Source organism: Pholis gunnellus (assembly GCF_910591455.1).
Source record: "Pholis gunnellus genome assembly, chromosome: 22".
Lineage (NCBI taxonomy): Eukaryota > Metazoa > Chordata > Actinopteri > Perciformes > Pholidae > Pholis > Pholis gunnellus.
In genome coordinates this window covers 1843412-1863460 of record NC_136549.1, presented here as the reverse complement: position 1 = coordinate 1863460, position 20049 = coordinate 1843412, and the positions used below count along the sequence as shown (strand labels likewise).

Sequence of the window (20049 nt, the reverse complement as noted above, 5' to 3'; positions counted from 1 at the left end):
ACCCCCCCCCCCCCCCCCCCCCCCGTTCCGACACCAATCAGCTCTGAGCTTTCTCGGCTTCCTGTGCTCCTCCCATTCCCCTCAGCCAATCCATGCACACCTCCTGCTGCAGGAGTCCCAATTAAAATGCTTTGATACACGCTCAATGTGTGACCGACAACTGATCATTCACTTCATAATACGTCATATACAAGTCCCTGCTTATAAATGCCGAATTTAAGTAAAGTGTTGCCTTCAGTTAGTTTAAGATGCTACATCAGAGCCATGCAGATATAAATGCCATGCAGAGTAGTCTCTCTGGCCATGCAGGTTAACAAGTGAACATATCTGCCTCTTATTATCTCAGAAGCCAAACCATGAATTGGAACGCACCTGATGATCAGATGTTGGGTAGCAGCTCACCTGTGGATGCCGACGCTATTGCTGCTGCTGTAGAGAGCATGAAATAATGCTGCACTTTTCCCTCCCAGCCGCACACACTGACCGGGTCCATTAGAACCACTTCAGGTGAAGCTTTTCCTTATTTTTTCAGAAACGGATTGCATATCCAACTGGTTTGTACACCCTGAAAGCCCTCTGACAAGATTAAGATTAAGTGCTTTCATATAATTGTATTTTCTCCATGCACACGGTCAGGAAATATGGGAGCCCTGAGAGGCTAGTGATAGAAAAATCTAAATCCCCCCCCCGTGTTTATGACTTTAAAAAAGGTGAGAAAACATCTTTTACAGTATTCTTTCTAAATTCCGTCCATTATTATTATTTGTTCCATCTGTGAAACAGGCAAAAATAAAAGTTTTGCCAGGATAGTTTTAGCTGCATTGTTTGATTAAGCATTTTCTTCTTCTTTTTCTGTGAAAACAGGTGAGAAACAAATTGTTTTGGAAGGTGAAAAATGTTTATTGTAGTAATACACATGTTGGCCACAAGAGGCTGAAGTGCACCCCTATATTTTAAATACAGCTCGAAGCGCTCACGTTTTCATCCAGGTCAGTTTTAAGTTCTCCGTGCTCTCTAAACACAAGGTAAATATATTGTGTGTTAGCAAGTTATGTAACCAAGTTATGTCTGTCAAGACAAAGAATGATTCATTTAAATGGCATAGCTCTAATTCAACCAGCAATAATCTTATATCGTACTTTACAGCAAACAAAGGCTCTAAAAGTAAAAACAATGAAACTCAATAGCAGAATCTACTACTTCAGTGGTTCTCAACTGGTCTGGCTGCGGGACCCACCATCACCCCTTAATGACAAGCCGCGACCCAAATCGAGGAAAATGTTCAGCTTCTCAAATGTATTTAATGTAAAGATGGAGCAGTTTGAACCTGAGCTGAACACGTCCTCTGCAGTCGTAGTGTAGGAGCTCTCTTGTGCAGATAAATTGTTCCTGTAAGTCCCCGTCACACCTGTTTCACGTAAACGAGTAAAACGGCTTTGTTTATGTCTGTAGATTCGTCCATACAGGTATAGTTTTCAGTTTATCCTCTGCTGATATTAGCATTACAAGGCATTAACGGCAAATATTGCTAAGGAGTGTGAATAGACGGCTCTCCGCTGCATTAAAAAAATCCCTTTTTTTTCATTTTTCAGGCAAAGGCCCGCGACCCACTGAAAACGGGTCCACGACCCACTTTTGTGTGGCGACCCACCAGTTGAGAATCACTGCGCTACTTAATGTAGGAAGCATGATTATAGGGCAGCGCTGCACTTCAGCCTCTTGTGGCCGAAATGGTTACTACAACAACAAGCGCTTAAAATAATCACAACAGCAAAATTATATTTCACCTCTCAAAACTTTAGTTTTTTTCACAGGTGAAAGAAGAATTTTGTCCAAACATTTTTTCCACCTGTTCTGAAGTCATAAGCACAGGACAGAAAACAATTTAGATCAAACTCTAGATTATTTTTTGGTAATGCTCAGTTGTGCCGTATTATTGTGCTCATACTGGATCGATTTATATTCTCGCCGTCTAAATCATCCTCATTTCCACTCCCGGATATGCTAGTTACCCAAACCACACACAAATCAATATTTATTGGCTTTGTCTGGAACAAAGTAGATGTCCAGCTCTTCAAAGTCAGTTTGGTTATCTGTAATGGAGGACGTGGTTATTAGACACAGAGTGTAGTGCAAATCAGAGATCCAGACATGAGCAGAATAAAAAAAGATGAGATAAGTGTTTCCAGCGTGTTAAACGTTGAAGGGGGTTCATTTTATCCCAGAACTTGCTTCACGGCCCTAAATGAATCATCCATACAGATTGGCCCCGGTCTACCTCCTTCCTGCTTGTGCTTTCCATAGGCTGCCGGGGAAAATCGCCCGCGCATGACAGCTGCCACGTTGCTTGGATTTCTCTCTCCCATAAAATCCCATTTGACACGTTGGTGGTGAAGTTTTTTTTTTTTTTGCAGTAAGGTCGTTGGCATGGAGCCCTGCCCGGCTCCATTCACGTCTCGATTGGCTGGAATGACTTGCATTTTATTTGTGATGTACCTGCTAAGCCTTTCTGGGATCCTCCATCTCTCTGTTGCTGACTCACGCTGCGCATCCGACACGCACAAACTGATTAAAACCCAGATCGTCTGATTAACACTGTGTGTTCTTTGGTCTTCTAAATCCTTCTTTTCTCTCCTCTCTCTCTCTTAATCTATAGAGGACCATAACGTTAGGTGCTGGTGACCGGCAAGTCATCCAGACTCCCATCGATGACGCGCTTCCTGTCAGCGGCAGCAGCGTGGCCCAGCTCTTCAGACAGCTTGGTACGGTGGCTTATAAATATGTAGTTAACTCCAAATAGGTTTTTTTCAAATGTTAATGTGGGGATTATAACTCCTGTTTTGCTAAAGGCAGTGTAAAGTTAGTCATTCTAGTGAATGTCAGGTTTTGAACTGATAGACGGTCTATATCTTTTTCTGCTATTAAAAAACAAACAAACTGGAAATAATCAAATACATTATTTATTATTTAAAAGAATTTCCAGAACTGCATAGAAAGCCTGTTACTCGCCCAATCAGTAATCGAGGGACTCAAAAACCCTAAATGTTGTTTCAGACTTTTTGGATCATTAGTTTAACTGAGTTACTGCTGGTCGAACATACGAGTATGAATGTGGTTTGTGTCCTGGACTCGGTGTGACGCCTCGTCCGTGCCCTCTCCCCCCTCAGGTATAGTCAACGTGTTGTATCTGTTCTGCGCCGCCCTGACGGAACACAAGATCCTGTTCCTGTCCAGCAGCTACCAGAGACTAACGGACGCCTGCCGCGGACTGCTGGCCATCATGTTCCCCCTAGAATACAGGTGGGCTTCCACTCCTCAGTCTCTCCATATTGTCTTTAGAGCAGGGGTCTCAAACTCCTCTTCACTCTGGGCCACATCAGCATCACGGTCGCCCTCAAAGGGCCGGTTGTAAATGTCAGACTGTGTAAATGTAACTTCTAACATATTGGTAAATAACTGTCTCTGCATTTGATTATTGTTTATTCAAGTGTTAAAATATTGTACATGCAGTTATATAAATGTAAAAATATATTTAAGCACATTTCTGTTATAACTTAAATCCTTTTAATTTAGGGTTAAGAAACCCACATTACTCTGTCAAACCTTTAAAGAAAATAGCAAAGACAAATATCAAACACAAGTTATTACAATAACTTTGTTCAAAGCTTAAAATCCTTTCAAGGGTGCGTTTGCACAATCCCACGTGAAGTATTTAATGTGTTGTAGCCACGTTTAAAGTAGTCTTCAATGTACTCACAATACATTTCAAATGTAACCTATGATGAGCTGCTTCTATGACGTCTGTTTAAGTATCTCAGAATTATGACTTTCTATCATAATTTTGACTTTCTATCTCATCATTTCGACTATGTGGATATTTCTATTCTCAAGTCTAACTTTTAATAATTAATTTTTTTGCTGGCGGATTTGCGGGCCACATAGAATGACGCGGCGGGCCGGATTCGGCCCGCGGGCCTTGAGTTTGAGACCCCTGCTTTAGATGTTTCTCTGGGTGCTCTTTATCTCAGGACACATGTCAGATGTGCTGAATCTCATTCCTGTTTGTGTCCCTCTCAGCTTCACCTACGTTCCCATCCTGCCGGGGAAACTGCTGGAGGTCCTGAGCACCCCCACCCCCTTCATCATCGGTGTCAATTCATTCTTCCGCTCGGAGACACAAGAGCTGGTGGGTTCCCATCACTGCAGTACGATTAGACCAGCGTCACAGTGCTGCTGTATATTTGCAAACTATACTGGAGTATGTTGTCTCCAAACAGCACCTCTGATTTGACACTTCTTTTTTTGATATTCTATCTGGAAGATTTCCTGATGAAGGTCTACATCATCAATTCATATTCAAAGAGGTCCAGTTACTATCAAATACAATCAACAATGTGCATTTCTATATCATTTCAACTAATATGTAAAGTAGGATGCTTTTAACATAGACACAGACATAACACAGACACATTTAACTTATCTGGAAAAGAAAAGCTGTCTTAACTATGAATTCAATTAGTCCAATTAACTTATGGCCTACACTTCAAGTTCAATAAAGCAAGACAGAATATTCTGAATAAAATGAATTAAAAAAACGACATTTTCCGATTTTGGCCATTTTTACATCTTTTTTTTTCTACTTTCTGTCCTTCCAGTAGTTTGTATCTTGAATGTAGTCACCTATCATGTACATGTGTAGGTGCTCACAAGTTAAAGATGCAGCCGTTGGTAAAAAAAAAGCTGAAGATTATTATATATTCTCAGAAATTGGTCACAGGTCTGGACCGTACGCCGCCTTCACCTGATGCCTGTCCCTCATTGTCCCTCATTGTCCCTTATTGTCCCTCATTGTCCCTTATTGTCCCATTACAACGTCGGCAACGCGCTCAAAAAGAGAAAACCCGCGGGGCAGTCAGAAGCTGCAGGAAATGTCGGCACCACACAGCTGGAGAACAAAATGACACAAACTACATGCATGAACCCACTCCATCAACAATAGACAAACAACCAGCGTCATTTAAATACCCAGCATGCACAGTGTGAAAGACAGACTAGTGGGAACACCTGCTGCCAGTTTTCAGCTGTTGGGAAGAAACGTGATTTTAATAAAATACAATATTGGTAGTTGAACAAACTTTCTCCCCAAAAAGGGACCAGAATGATCTATTATACTTACATAATACCTGGAGCTATTTGATTACAATGGAGAGAATGTTTCATGTAAACTCTCACTGACCCATTAAGCAGTACTTCATTCATCTTTTAATAAACCGCTGCTCCTGCCTTACCTTAAGACTCTTTACAGACCGCGCCAAGATAAATGATACCAAAATATACAAGACGATAATTACTGTCTGGATCTCATGATCAGAGAAAACCATTGGCTGTTGTCTTTATTAAAGCTCGATGAAGGTGTAATGAACCCCCGTTAGAGATGTCCGCCCTGATGGAGCCGTTGCCTCCCATCACAAGGAGACTCAGTGTTTTGTACAGTAGTCGCATGCCTTTTTATTCAGTGTGCGAGCGGTCAGAGGTTATCGTTGGGGCAGCCTCTCCCCGCCGTCCACTCTGAAATCTGACTGTGTTTTGTTGCTTGATAACAAGCGTCCTGTAATGAGCAGCCGCCGACAGAGACCACTTTGTTCGTGTATCGTCAACAGTCTGGGAGGCAGACGTGAAAAGTGTATTTTGTATGTTTTCAGTTGGATGTGATCATCGCCGACCTGGACGGAGGCACCGTCACCATCCCTGAGTGCGTCCACATCTCCCTGCTGCCCGAGCCGATGCTCCAGCAGACCCAGACTGTGCTCTCCATGGTAAGAGCTGCAGCCCAAAACTCTGAACACACACACACACACACACACACACACACACACACACACACACACACACACACACACACACACACACACACACACACACACACACACACACACAGAGACAGACACACACACACACGCACACACACACACACACACACACACACACACACACACACACACACACACACACACACACACACACACACACACACACAGAGACACATGACTGGTGAGCACTGGGAAATCTCATCCAGTGGGTGGTTTCTACCAAGCAATAAATTCCCCAGCGGTGCTTTATGTGTCGGGATGCCAGGAAGCTGGAAAAGGATTGGTTTTACCTCCTTCTTCTTGAGATGACTTTATTTTAGGTTGAGTTTAGATTTTTGGTGAAGATACGTTTTTACAGTTTTAAGTCCACCACTTTAAGTTTGAAGTGGTGGATTTGATTTCTGTTTAATTTCAACACATACAGAAAAAGTATTGTGCAAATTTTGGAAGCTTGTAAAAGATAGAAAAGAAAAAACTAAAAACATCACAAATATTCTCCATCTCTGAAAATGAAATTGGGTGAGCAACTTCAATAAAGTGTGCTTTCTGTACTCTGTTTTTAGTTTGCACTTTAGTTACATTTTAGTTGAAGCTTGGTGCTATGATGCAACCAACTCACCGGATCACCCTCACACACACACACAATAAAGAATGTCCTATCAGTAGTATTCCTGCACATTCCCACACATCAAATATTGCCAGCTCATATCAAGCATGCAGCTTCGGCCCCTTCCAGTATTCCAGAGCCAGCCCATTCTGACAAATGATTTCCCAGCTTCCTTATTCTCTTATTTGTACACGGATTTCTTTCCTGCTTCCCTGTTGTTGCTTCTGTTGACTGTGTGCACGTGTCATAACAGATGTGTGATGACACCGTACAGCAGTGCACCTGTTGTCTCAGCTATGCGGATCACGATGGAGCTGTTGCTGGAAATCACTCTGTTTATGATCAATTTACTATATAAACTGTAGATTGTTTTTACACGTGAATACAACCATAACTGAGTCAGGAATAATGGGTTAACACAATATATTGTTCCGCTTGTCTGGCGCTTGGTCATGTTTGATTGAATGTCTCGGATACAGTTTTTAGTGCTGAGTAAACTAGTAATGGTGACACTGTTTGTTTTACAGAATTTTACAGCGCTCATAAAAAAGCATTCACTCCCCGCAGCTTTTTCACGTTGGATTATTTTACTGCATTGATGTGCAGTAGATGTCATTTAGATTTTATGACACCGATTACCAGAAAACAAGACTAAGACTCTGTGAGGCTGCGCTTCAGCTAAATGCTCGCTGACATCCATTAAGAGATATTTCAGTCTGGACCAAAGTGCTGGACTTACCGACTGAAACTTGCATGCTGCTAACATGCCGCTAACATGGCTAAAAAACACTGTTTTAATGTCGAGGTGAAAACAAATCTCCACAAACTGACTGCAAGACAACAACCCCAAACATAAAGCCCAAACTACACAGGAGTGGATTAGAAACATGTGGATGTCCAGGACGTTTGTTGTTCACTTACTGTCTGAAGACATCTCAGTGTCCTCGTGTAAAGCTAATACAGACTAATGAGACTCTGTACGCCTGCCTCTAATAAAGGTTGTCTTCAGGGGGTTCATTTTCTCTCTTTTATATTTAGAGACATTTTTAAAAGGGTTTACGTTTTTTGCCATTAGTCTTTTTCTTTTTATCCGTGTGTAAAAAAAGTCTTAATTCACAGAAACTCAATATTGTAAAACATGAAACCATTAAAGCTAAAACCAACTACTTAAAATGAAATCCGTTCAGGCCAAACAATGTAAATCCATCTCTCTATGAGGTGGATGGCTTCCAGCTATCTTGATTACACTCACTCGGTCGTGGGTGTGTTACGATGCCGAGTCATCTCTTCCTGGAGAGTGTGGTTTGTTTGTTTGCAGTCACGTTTAAAAGCCGATGATTCACTTTATTAGATTACTGTCTCTGACTGATGGGTTTCTAGTAAAAGAGGCTGCTTCCCTCTGCTGGTTTGCATGGGGTTGGAGGTTTTTTTGTTGGGAGATGCAGAGGCTGGGTTGTGTTTATTTGGGAGAGGCTGGAGCTGGTATTCACTGCTCCATCTCAACTCCACTGTGTATTTGGATGCAGCGAGTAGCCTCGAGATTGTCTCTCTCTGTCTCTCTCTCTCTCTCTCTCTCTGTCTCTCTCTCTCTGTCTCTCTCTCTCTCTCTCTCTCTGTCCTGACATTAGTTTTCTTCATACTTACTGCCAGGGCCCAGTTGTGACAGAACTTTTCTACTCTGTCCAGCTGTTGCTGTAGTCCTGGTTCAGTAGGAGACCGTAGAACCAGGTCATCGGCATAAAACAGACATTTCACCATTTCTATCTAGGAGGGAGAGCCCAGGAACAGCACATTGATCCAACTCAACAGCGAGTTCATTGATATATACATTAAATAAAGTCAGACTTAAATTGCAACCCTGACTAACACCTCTTTTCTGGGTGAAGAATTCAGTTTGTTTGTCTCCAATTTTAACAACACGCCTTTTTTCCAAATACATTGATTTAACCAGATCATACATTTGCCCGCTATCCCACATTGTAGAAGTCTGTAACAGAGCCCTTCATGCCAAATAGAGTCCAGAGCTTTCTTTGCAAATATTTAAAAAAAAATAGTTTGGTGTACATGTTTGTTAATTAAAGTGTGAAGGGTATATACATGGTCGGTGGTGCGGTGTTTTGGGAGGAAGCAATTAGATTTTTACTCAAGATGTTAATTTCATTAACCACTGTCATCACATGGAGAGATGACAGTGGTTAGAGTCACACCTGTGGTTTAGGTGCTCATGGAATAGAACAGATAGATCTGTAAACCCAGTTTTAACTACCGTCCTATTAAAACTATTGTGTACAATCCCAACAGCAGCTTATTTTGTTGCTGCCACCGGCTGTGTGTCAAAGTGTCCTCAAGCAAGACACTGAACCTGGACACACTGACCGGAGCCTCCACTACATGCCTAAGATGACTCGGCTCAACAATACATTCATCTAATGAAAGAGGGATTTTATTGTGAAACCTCGGGATCGTCCCACATGTTTTTGTGTTGTGGAGAGTTCCTGTGACCGGCTGCTCTTGTGTGCTCCGTGGCTTCTAACCCGGAGACTCTTGTGTTTTGTGGTCCTTGCTCTGCATGGATGGAATGAGAGCTGGAAACAAGTGGAAGAGGAGTTCACCCGGTCACGGACCTGTGTGTACAGACACCAACACAGACTTCTACAAACCCGAAAAGTATCAGCCAAGTCCGATCAGCTCACATGGAGAGATGAGACTACTGCAAAGCTGGAAAAGTGGGCGGGAGGTTCGAGTAGCACTTTATTTGTAGAATGTAGAAGCTGGTTTGGTTGAAGGTCGTTGGAGACTCGATGCTGCAGATTGTTGGGCAGCAACCATGAGTCGGGGCTTAGGTGCTGTGCTCTCCTTCCACTTAGCTGATTGGGTTTTTGCGCAGTGGCCTAAGACCACAGACTGTTTCCAAGGTAGTGTTCTGGATATCTTCCCGCTGGTAATGACCCTCTCCAAATGGTTTCGTTTTCCGTAGAGATAGACATGAAAGCTTTTGAGCAAAAACTGAGCGTATTAAGACAAATCTCTAAGAAATTGACTCGAGTAAAAGGCATTCAAAGGCACAAATAATAACTAATCAGTGTTTTTTATGAGCCTTATATTTTTGTGGTCATTGGTGACCCATATGAATAGCCAGACCAGCAATTGTTTTCTTGAAGAATATTTGTGTTTGTATACAATGAAATGAATGGTAATAGTCGTAGTAGTAGACGGGTGATCCCTGGTTCTGTACGGTTAACAGGAAACAGTATTCTGTGGATTGCCAACATTTTTGAAATTCATCACACAGTGGTTTGATCCTGTCCTCGGCCATAGCTGGTAGGTTTCTACTGGCCCGCTGGTCTCGATTAAGTTACTGAGGTGTTTTTGTGTTTGTTGTGTGTAGGTTTTGGATCCGGAGCTGGAAATCGCTGATCAAGCCTTTCCCCCACTCTCCACTCAACCCTCCGCTCTCAAGATCCAGGTAAGAAAACCACTCTACTCTCAGCAGCTTTGTTCTAAAAACAATCCCAAAATATATTTACATTTATTTTGAGGTTTTAAAAACATTCAAGTCTCTTTGCTATATTTATGGTGAGGAATTAACCAAATGAAAAAGTCAGTAAACTTTAAATGTAGCTTGTAAAGTCAGCACAATGGCAACACTTCAATAGAGAGAATCTGAGATGTCCCCAGAGTAAACTATTGTTGCAGCCAAACTGCTGACACCCTTAACCAAAACTGTTGTCTAAATCTCTACACTCTTGCTGCTCTGAGAGGCCTAGTGTCTAACTAGCAGGGTAGATTTTACATTTTGCCATGAAAAGAGTGTTAAAAGGTCAAAAATGTAACTGGATTAAATCTGCGGGTCCAGGATTGTTTCCAGACCCCGTGTCCTGTTCAGTTCCTCATTCCATCATTCCTTCGGTTTGTTAGTGTGTACTTTAACTTGACTGTGTGTTCCAGGACAAGGAGATCCGGGGAGTCTTCCTGTGGCTGTTCGCTCGGCTCTTCCAGGGCTACCGCTGGTGTTTACACATCATCCGCATTCATCCAGAACCGGTGATCCGCTTCCATAAGGTCTGTAAAGAATACTGCATGCCATTATCCCCTCCAACCAATCGCCTGTGTGTTCTAAAGAGAAAAGAGCGCCTGTATGAGAGGTCGGCATCAGATTAGTGTGACGTGTGTTCCCGCAGGCTGCCTTCCTGGGTCAGAGGTCGCTGACGGAGGACGACTTCCTCATGAAGGTGTTGGACGGCATGGCGTTCGCAGGCTTCGTGTCAGAGCGAGGGCCTCCTTACAGAGCCACCGACCTGTTCGATGACGTGAGTCTGTCAGCGCATTGTGCACAGCTAGACCTTTTTGTTTTTCCCCCCGTTTGACTGAGGGTGATTGAACGCAACACGGCTCGGATATGAAAGATAACTTCTTTGTCCCGTTTCCACAGCTGGTGGCCAATCACGTTGAGCGGATACGACAAGAGGAGGCCTGTCCGCACAAAGTCATGAACCACGTCAAGGAACTGGCTGAGCAGCTCTTTAAAAATGTATGTTCTCGCAGCAAACTGATGACAAATGAATACCCTTCACTTACCCCTTATTCTGCTGGTTTCCTGTTAGTCCTCCTTTTTTCTCATCAGTTTCCTCTTGTGATCCTCTTCTCTGTGACTTTTTTGGCCCAGTTTCTTTCTTTCTTTCTTTTCCTTTTTCTATTGCTGCAGGGTTCAACGCTAATGTTTTTTTGGTCAGAAATCTTCTTGACCAAAGTCGATTTTTACTTGCCCCTACACAAATTGCTTTATTTTTTTTAGAGGATATCAAATAACAACAAAAACTAAAGTTAGAGGAAGCACGATGGCTCACTCGTTGCTATTTCCATCCATGTGTTTAATTCTTTTTTTACCACTTGTCGGAATAGGTAAGCGAGTTGCTTGATTTACTAGCCCAGGCGTGGGACCAATAGACTGAACTCAATCCTGCTCTATATTATTCCGCCTCCTTATAAATAGTAAATTGTATGGTTTTGATAAGCTGTGAGTGATAAGAGTAAATATTATGATCAGTGGTGGAATGTAACGAAGTATATTTGCTTAAGTACTGTACTTATGTACAAATTCAAGGTACTTTACCTGAATATTTCTATTTTACTCAACTTTGTACTTCCACTCCACTATATCTCAGAGGGAAATATTGTACTTTTTACTCCACTACATTTGTCTGGCAGCTTTAGTTACTTTGCACATTATAATTTGTCAAACCTTTCCTAACTACCCAAACTGAACAACAGAGATAAAGGAGTTAAAATCTGCAGCAGGAATAATGATCCAAACAAATATACATTTGTAATATCCATATATAATATATATATAACACTGACAGGGATCATGTTTCTGATAAATTAGTACTTTTATCACTATTTTTTTGTCGTCCAATGACCTCATTTTCTGTTTGTCAGTACAGTGAGCAAGTGCACTGAAGTCAGGTTGAATGTGTGAGGTGAGATGTGAAGGACAGCTTCAGAGAGGGGATCTAGGTCTGGATTAATTAAACTTCATCGCGGACAGTGCTTGTTCACATATGTAGGTCTTCTGCGCAAGTTGACTTTGCAGCTTAGCTAGCAAAGCCTCAGATGTCCGTGTCCGCTCCGCATCAGTCGACACATCTCAGGTAGCCAAAATGACCTGGCCCAGCTCTGGCGTAAGCTCGGCATGCCGGAAGAAACACGTCGGGCCGCCAACACTGCTATTATTGGGATTGCAGTGAAGCTGCTGCTCTCACACATCCACAAACGTACTAACGTACGTAAATTGAGAAATCAAAACAGCAGCAGTTGCCTTCAAAATATAAGCAATGCAGCTGTATTCCGTGCATGTTGTACAATTATTTACGTTTTATTCCTAATTTCCCATTGACGTCCCGCGGGCCGGTCGGCGGCAGCCAACAGGCCGGATATGGCCCGGGGGCCGTACAATGCCCGGGTCTGTACTAGCCTGACGAGGCATTTTACTTGCCCCGTGCAATCGGGCAAAGCCTATTGTTGAGTCCTGCGTCTCTAATAACTAATAGTGTGAGACATATCCTCCTTTTTTATAGCTCTGTTTTCATTAAGTCACTTCTCTGCTTTCCTTATCTCACTCCCTCAGTTTTCCCTGTTGACCCCCTTTTTTCATATTCTCTCTCCATCTTTCCCTCCCTCTAGGAGAATCCTTACCCCGCCGTTGCGATGCACAAAGTCCAGCGACCATCGGAAAACAGCCAGAACACTGCACAGAATCGGTCGCCGTTCCCCTCGATGGACGATGTCGCGGTGCAGCTCTTTATCGACCACGCCGCCGCCAAGCTCAAGACTGCACCTCCCGTGGTCAAGGCGGAGCTCAAGGGCATGGTGCCATCTGGGCCCCCACTGGGTGAGCTGGGGAGAGGACTGAGAATGATTGTTTGTTTGTGTTTGTGTGAGTTGGTAATTTGCTCAATTCCAGGTCTTGAAAATGGATCAAATGAAATAAGAAGCAGTGTGCAGGTGTTAAGAAAGTGCTAAACACTTGACAAAAGTTTGTTGCAAGGCAGCGGGTGTTGGGTTTGACAGTTCAATACCTCCACTTTCACCTCAAACTTGCTGTGTGAACTTTTCCCTCCCGACAGTCTGTCTCACAGTGTGTGTTTAATGGGGTTGAGCTTGGTGTCGCAGTGATGAATGAGGGTCTGATCACTTCTATCGCGTCTCCACAGGAGACACCGTGGACAGGAACGGCAACGTGATGGCCAACAGTGCCCGCAGGCTGGAGGTGGTCAGGAACTGCATCACGTACATCTTCGAGAACAAGATGCTGGAGGCCAAGAAGGTAAGAGTGACTCATTCCTGACGCATGACAAAACGGTTCATTTTTGCTCCTAAACCTGTAAGTGTCTTGTCCCTCAGGAACATAACTTACCTATGTTTACCTCAAAGCGTGTAATCTGTCCTGTTGGTTTTATGTGTGTGATTCAGCTGTTGCGGTTATTTTCATCTCCTCTGTCCAGTTGATGCCGGCTGTGCTGCGGGCGTTGAAGGGTCGGGCAGCCCGGGTTTGTTTGACCCAGGAGCTCAATCAGCACGTCCTGCAGAACCGAGCTGTGCTGGATGACCAGCAGTTTGACTACATTGTCCGAATGATGAACTGCACCTTACAGGTGAGTCTGCACGTACTAGAATGTCACTGAAATCAACAGTATATTAAAAAAACAAACACTAGATGAGATGTTCGTCTTCATCAAACTGCTATGACAAACGGAAGCATGGCAAGAAAACATAGAGATACACAGATGAGGATTAGAATGCCATGTCAGTTTTTCATGTATTTGGCCAACAAATAGCAAATTTGGAAAAGCCAGAATATCACCAAAGTCATTGATGATTTACTGAACGGCCGTACTGTGCACAGGCCCAGTCGCAAAATAGAAACAAAACAACTACAAAGAGACACAAATGACTGCTTAAAGGTGCAAAACAACCACAGACAAAAAACTTCAAAAAGACCAAACAATTACAAAGTGACACAAAACACAGAGATATGCTTAAAGACTACAAAAAGACACAAAACAACAACAAAAAGAGTCTTTTATAGGAACAGTTCTAAAGTCTGAGTGTGTTGCTCCTATGTGTAGGAGAGGTGGTGGGGCCTTTTGCTTGTCTGTGCCCAGGGGCCCGATGTCTCATCATTCTCCCGCGACCAAAGTTCTTACTTAAAAATGATGCCATAGAATGATCAGTTCTGTTGTTTCAGTTGGACTTTAATGATTCTAAAGGAGAAGTCATTTACAAGATCTAACATACAAGATCTATCTGTATTTAAAGCAGATACAATGAATAGTCCAATGACGAGCCTCAGATGATAAATACAATTGTGTTTCATGGTTTGCAAGCTGTCACATCATTCATTGCTTCTTTATTTCTGTTCAGGACTGCTCACATATAGATGAACACGGTATTGCAGCTGCCCTCCTTCCACTGGTCACAGCCTTCTGCAGAGTAAGTTCATAACCAGCATCACCAAAGTCATTCCACATTGCCCAAAATTAGCCTCAACCACAGCAAAGAACCCATTAAGCCATTCAAAATCCAGTGATCCCGTCATGGTTTTACATTTGACTGAGTGAGGGGATTTTGTGGTGAGGGCTGTTTTGAGGTCGGTGGAATGTCTTTGTCTGAACATGAATTCTACAGATCTGAATGTCATTCCAAGTAGCTGGTCCCCCTCATAAAAGTCTCTCCCTGTGTTTGCCTGACAGAAAATGGGCGCAGGCATCACTCAGTTTGCCTACAGCTGCGTTCAAGAGCACATGGTGTGGACCACCATGCAGTTCTGGGAGGCCATGTTCTACAGCGATGTCCAGAACCACATCAGAGCTCTGTACCTGGAGACAGAGGAGGGAGAGCAGCAGAACAACCATGTGAGCACCTACGTCACACTCCATATGGTTCCAGAGTGAACAAAGAAGTGATGTAAAAAGTTTGGGTGAATTTCTTGGAAGAAATCTAACCCCCGCAGCAAGTAGACTAATGAGTCAGTCCCCCAACCTGCTGAGCCGAGGGTCATTTTTGTCTCTGATGATAAATCACTAACGAGCCTCTCTCTGATTGGTTCTCAGGAGCAGCCGGACGGGTCGGACAGCAGGAGGGAAATCAGCGCCCTGGAGCTGGCATCGGAGCAGAGCCGGCTGTGGCCGACACTCAGCAAGGAGATGCAGACGGAACGCGTGCAGAAGGAGGAGAGCACGGTGTTCAGCCAGGCCATCCACTACGCCAACAGGATGAGCTACCTGCTGCTACCGCTGGACACCAGCAAGAACCGCCTGCTGAGGACCACCGGCCTCGCAGACGTGGAGAGCGTTAGCAACAGCTACGTCACGAACAGGTACGGCCGGCTGGAGTTTGGAAGACTGCTCTCTCAGCCAGAGGAGCACAGCCGCGGTTCTGAACTAATGAGAAACAACTTCCGAACTCACAAGCGGCGGCTATCTCAACACGAATCACGGCATGAAATACACAGTAACTTCTACACAACACCAGCGATCGCTAGTGTCGGCGATTATTGAGCATACACCATGTTATACAAATGACAGGAACTTAAGCACACCAAACAAGATAAATAAAACACAATGACCTCTACTTCTTCTTATCTTATCAGCAAACGTTGCAGTGTGCTCCCTTGTCGACCGAGATCGAGGGAAAAAGCATGGAGCTGAGGGAGAAAGGCTGTTTTGTAGAAACAGAGGCTGAACCGCTGGGGTGTCTTGGCCCTCGGCCAATTAGATTGCAACGGTGCGATCGGGGGCAAGTTCACACCCGAGTGTGAACTTTCCTTGGTTGGGGGTTTGGTGCTTATCAAACTAAAATCAGGATGAAACCTTTGCTTGCCAACGGGAAGGCCTGATTCTCTTTGTCTCACAGCACATGTCGAAGCCACATAGTCAGACACCAACATATACAATAAACAAGAGAAATATAAGAAAAACAAGGACATTAAAGACAACAAAGTAGAACAGAGAAACTAAGCATTAACATTTAAGTACTATGTACAATATAAATATATATCTAAGAATATATATGAGCATAAAGAACAACAACAATGACAATGGATTTGGGATATTAGTGCAGAAGGTGATAATAGTGCAAATAGTTCAAATGAAGATGCAATATGTCTGATTAATTGTTCATCAGAGTGACGGCCACTGGACAGAAGCTGTTCCTGTGTCTGGTGAGCGCACATGAAGCTAAGCTCAGACACTGGTGCCGTTCTGAAGCGGGTCCTTTAGAGTTTGGAAACATAAAGGTTTGTTTGGTCTTGTAGTATTGCAGGCAGCATGGCGGAGAGCTACGACACGGAGAGTGGCTTCGAAGATGCCGAGAGCTCCGACGTGGCGAACTCGGTGGTGCGCTTCATCAACCGCTTCGTGGACAAAGTGTGCAACGAGAGCGGCGTGACCAACGAGCACCTGAAGGCCCTCCACACCATGATACCAGGTACGGCGGCACCAGCACCCGTCACACTCACTCACTGATCTTTCATCTCTGATCTCCGTCTCCGTCCTTCTGTCCGTCTCCCTGCAGACATCGTTCAGATGCACATCGAGACGTTGGACGCAGTCCACAGGGAGAGCAAGAGACTGCCTCCGATCCAAAAGGTAACCAATTCCTATTTTTACGTTCCGCTGGACAAAGGCCGCGCAGAACCCCAGCCAGCCCCGCCCAATCCCCTCTCCACCAATCCCCACCGCGCAGGCTCAGAGTGTCACAGCAGGTACGTCTGTCCGCCAGAGGCAGAAACTGCGTGACTCGCAAGCACGCTCCCAGCAGTGCATGCCGGGTTGACTGCTCTGCCTTGTTGTGCCGTTTGGTTTCTCCGAGGCCCTGCGGAGCTGAGTGCCTTCATTCCGAAGGGTGCTGTTAGTCCTGCGTGCAGTGTGTCGGTGGCTACGCGGGGCTTAACGTGACATGCTTTGTCATTCCACTAAAGACTTGTGCTCATTGCCCCGCCCCCCCGGGAATGTCTTTCCTCCCTGCATCTGACCTCACAATGTCCCATCAGCAGTTTCTTTTGTCGTGAGGTTCAGGATCCGTTTAGCTAGTGGATATTAGATCATGGGCTGAGCAGAAACACACACAAAAAAACATTTGTGTGCAATTTGTAACCATTGAGGTCTTCGCAATTAAATGCCTCCAGAGGAAACTCCGCCCTTTTTTCTGCAGCTGGAGGGCGGTCATGTGTGGCAGTAGGTGTTGCGTAACAGATTAGGAAACAGGTTACCAGAGTTGTAATTCATTTCCTATCAGAGGTGGAGTTCCTTAGGAAGCTCTCTGGGCCCCGCTGGGGGGAACAGGGAGTGATTTAATGATCTGAGGACAAAGCCAGCTTCATATTTCATACTGTTGATATTCAGAAGAGCTCAGCAGCCCACAGAGGCCTCTGTGATCGAGCCTCTGATCCTCGGGGACCGTTCAAAACATGACAGTGCTACCAAAGAAATACCAAAGTGAATGTCCCATTGCATAAACACACCCAAATGAATATTATTATACAGTCTGTTTATTTATCTGTTTTTTATCGTTTGTGCCAAGATCCCACCAATTGCAGATCATGTTGTGTGTTATGCAACGATCATTTCAACATTAGCTAAACTTCACAAACAGTGCAGGTCATCGTCCAGACAGTAACCTCAGCATGCTTGTGAACGCATGACATTTTGATGAGTGGCCATGAAATATATATATATATATATATGCACAGTTACTCATGTGTTATTGTATATTACAGTTGCAGGTGTCACATTTAATAAGAGCAGCATGTTAGACCGTTTTATGTGAACCATTTTCAAAGACCTGAAAGGGTCAACGTAAACCATGTTTAACTATACAGGAAGGATTATTTTTATTATTATTATTTTTTTTTTAACTACTTTTCCTGACCCCTTGGATTCAACTCAAGACCCCTTGTGGGGTCCTGGAACCACAGGACTAGAGGGTTTTAAATGAACACTATCGGGGTCGTTTTAGTGCTTTGAGGGTTTTTACAGTCAGAGATCCATATGAACTCAATGACAAATTGTCAGCTTCATTCATTGCTAAATTATATTAAACTGTTGCTATGAAAATATTTGGCTAAAGAATCTTTATGATTAATCTCCCGCCGCTCTTTCTATCTCTGCGCAGCCCAAGCTGCTGAGGCCGATGCTGTTGCCCGGTGAGGAGCTGGTGATGGACGGCATGCGAGTCCACTTGATTCCCGACGGCCGCGAGGAGGCCACGGGGCTGATGGGAGGTCCGCCCCTGCTCCCTGCCGAGGGCGCCATCTTCCTCACCACCTACCGGCTCATCTTCAAGGGCACGCCCAACGACCCGCTGGGTGAGAGATGACACACACACACACACACACACACACACACACACACACACACACACACACACACACACACACACACACACACACACACACACACACACACACACACACACACACACACACACACACACACACACACACACACACACAAACTGTGAAAGCTTCCATGTCAGGCCTGTGGGTTCTCTAAACCCTGTTCCTTGTCTGCGTGTCTGTCTCCTGCAGTGGGTGAGCAGGTGGTGACTCGCTCGTTCCCCATCGCCTCTCTGACCAAGGAGAAAAGGATCTCCGTCACTTTACCCATGGACCAGTTTGTCCAGGAGGGGCTCCAGCTACGGTCCTGCACCTTCCAGGTACCCTCACATCCTCAACTCCCATAGCAAATATCCGGCTCCTCTCTCGTGCTCGTTTCCCAGATTTCACCTGTTTTCTTTCTCTGTCTGCCCCTGCAGCTGATGAAGATTGCGTTTGACGAGGAGGTCGCGTCAGACCTGGCCGAAGTTTTCAGGAAGCACATGCACAAGCTGCGCTATCCTCAGCACGTCCAGGGCACCTTCGCCTTCACCATGGGTCAGTGCGGGAAGATGGTGGTGGAGCACAAGACCAAGGACAAGAACCAGTCCCTCAAGTAAGGAGCCCTCCATGTAGAACACATGCTTTTATGCAAGAGAAACTAAAGAACTACAAAGACTGCTAGTTGGAGCCATCCATCAGCAACACGAGCACCGCGTCGATCAAGGAACCGACTCATAACATCTCGTGGGTCAGCACAGAGGGTTTCATTACCGTAACTCAGTGATGATGCTTCACAGCTGTTGCATTTACCAGGTTATTCATTGTTTTAAAGGCTTATGGTACCAGATTTCATCAGTCACATGTTAAAATGTGAGAATCAGTGAACTCAGTTGACCCGCTACATTAAAATATACACTTTATATCATGAGGTTGAGATCAAGATCTCATTTTCAAGAGAGACATAAGTTCATAGGTGTATCAATAAAACATAAAACTAACCTTTTTTAGAAACACAATAATACAATATGAAAAAATGTAAATAATAAAATTCACATGATACAACACTAGTCAGTTTAAACAAGTTAAAACCAGTCAGAGCTAAAATCAATCAGGATTTGACTACATTTCTGTAGTGACCCATTGGAACCAGAGTATCTAGCTTCAAACTACAGAACATACATGACATGAGAATACATCTGGGATGTGTTGATGAGAAAGATGTTAACAGCTAAAAGTCCAGAAAAAGATTGAAAAAAACAAACACATGTAGAGGGATTTTTGTGTCTTTCAGATTGATGTTTGCATTGTTACGGGCAGACGCAACTTAAAGGCCTTTTACATGCCAAGCCTCTGCCCGTATAGTCTGTCCACACTATTGTCAGCTGATGTCTCTGCAAATCTGCACAAGTCGCATGAGTACATGTCAGTAAACAGAAGCCGGTTCCCTTGTGATTCGGCCGTGTGAACCTAAACGGTGTGTGCACAAACAGGAGGGTTTCTCCTGCAGCTACAGAAACTGCATCATTCTAAAGTGCCTCTTGTTATGTGGTCCATGTGCATCATCGTGTCCAGTCTCCTCTGTCAGAGGCATCACTCCTGGGGTGCGAGTGTGAAAACATGCTCTCAGGTCTGCAGGGACTTCACACTGGCTGCATCCTGTCACATTCATAAATATGATGCATTGAGAAAAGATT

The 20049-nt window shown here is 44.2% G+C and overlaps 1 protein-coding gene across 2 annotated transcripts in view; it reads left to right on the top strand.

Moving 5' to 3' along the window:
• The window catches only part of sbf1 (SET binding factor 1), a 60181-nt gene that overhangs the window by 28319 nt on the left and 11813 nt on the right, over positions 1-20049 (top strand). For both annotated transcript variants that reach the window (XM_079183885.1, XM_079183884.1), the window contains exons 6-24: positions 2657-2762; positions 3168-3300; positions 4078-4186; positions 5703-5816; positions 9866-9943; positions 10426-10539; positions 10659-10787; positions 10910-11008; positions 12661-12868; positions 13191-13303; positions 13482-13631; positions 14401-14469; positions 14730-14891; positions 15090-15355; positions 16292-16464; positions 16552-16625; positions 18151-18343; positions 18566-18693; positions 18793-18968. In XM_079183885.1, the coding sequence (XP_079040011.1) occupies positions 2657-2762; positions 3168-3300; positions 4078-4186; positions 5703-5816; positions 9866-9943; positions 10426-10539; positions 10659-10787; positions 10910-11008; positions 12661-12868; positions 13191-13303; positions 13482-13631; positions 14401-14469; positions 14730-14891; positions 15090-15355; positions 16292-16464; positions 16552-16625; positions 18151-18343; positions 18566-18693; positions 18793-18968 (2594 nt within the window). The remainder of the gene's footprint in view (positions 1-2656; positions 2763-3167; positions 3301-4077; positions 4187-5702; positions 5817-9865; positions 9944-10425; positions 10540-10658; positions 10788-10909; positions 11009-12660; positions 12869-13190; positions 13304-13481; positions 13632-14400; positions 14470-14729; positions 14892-15089; positions 15356-16291; positions 16465-16551; positions 16626-18150; positions 18344-18565; positions 18694-18792; positions 18969-20049) is intronic.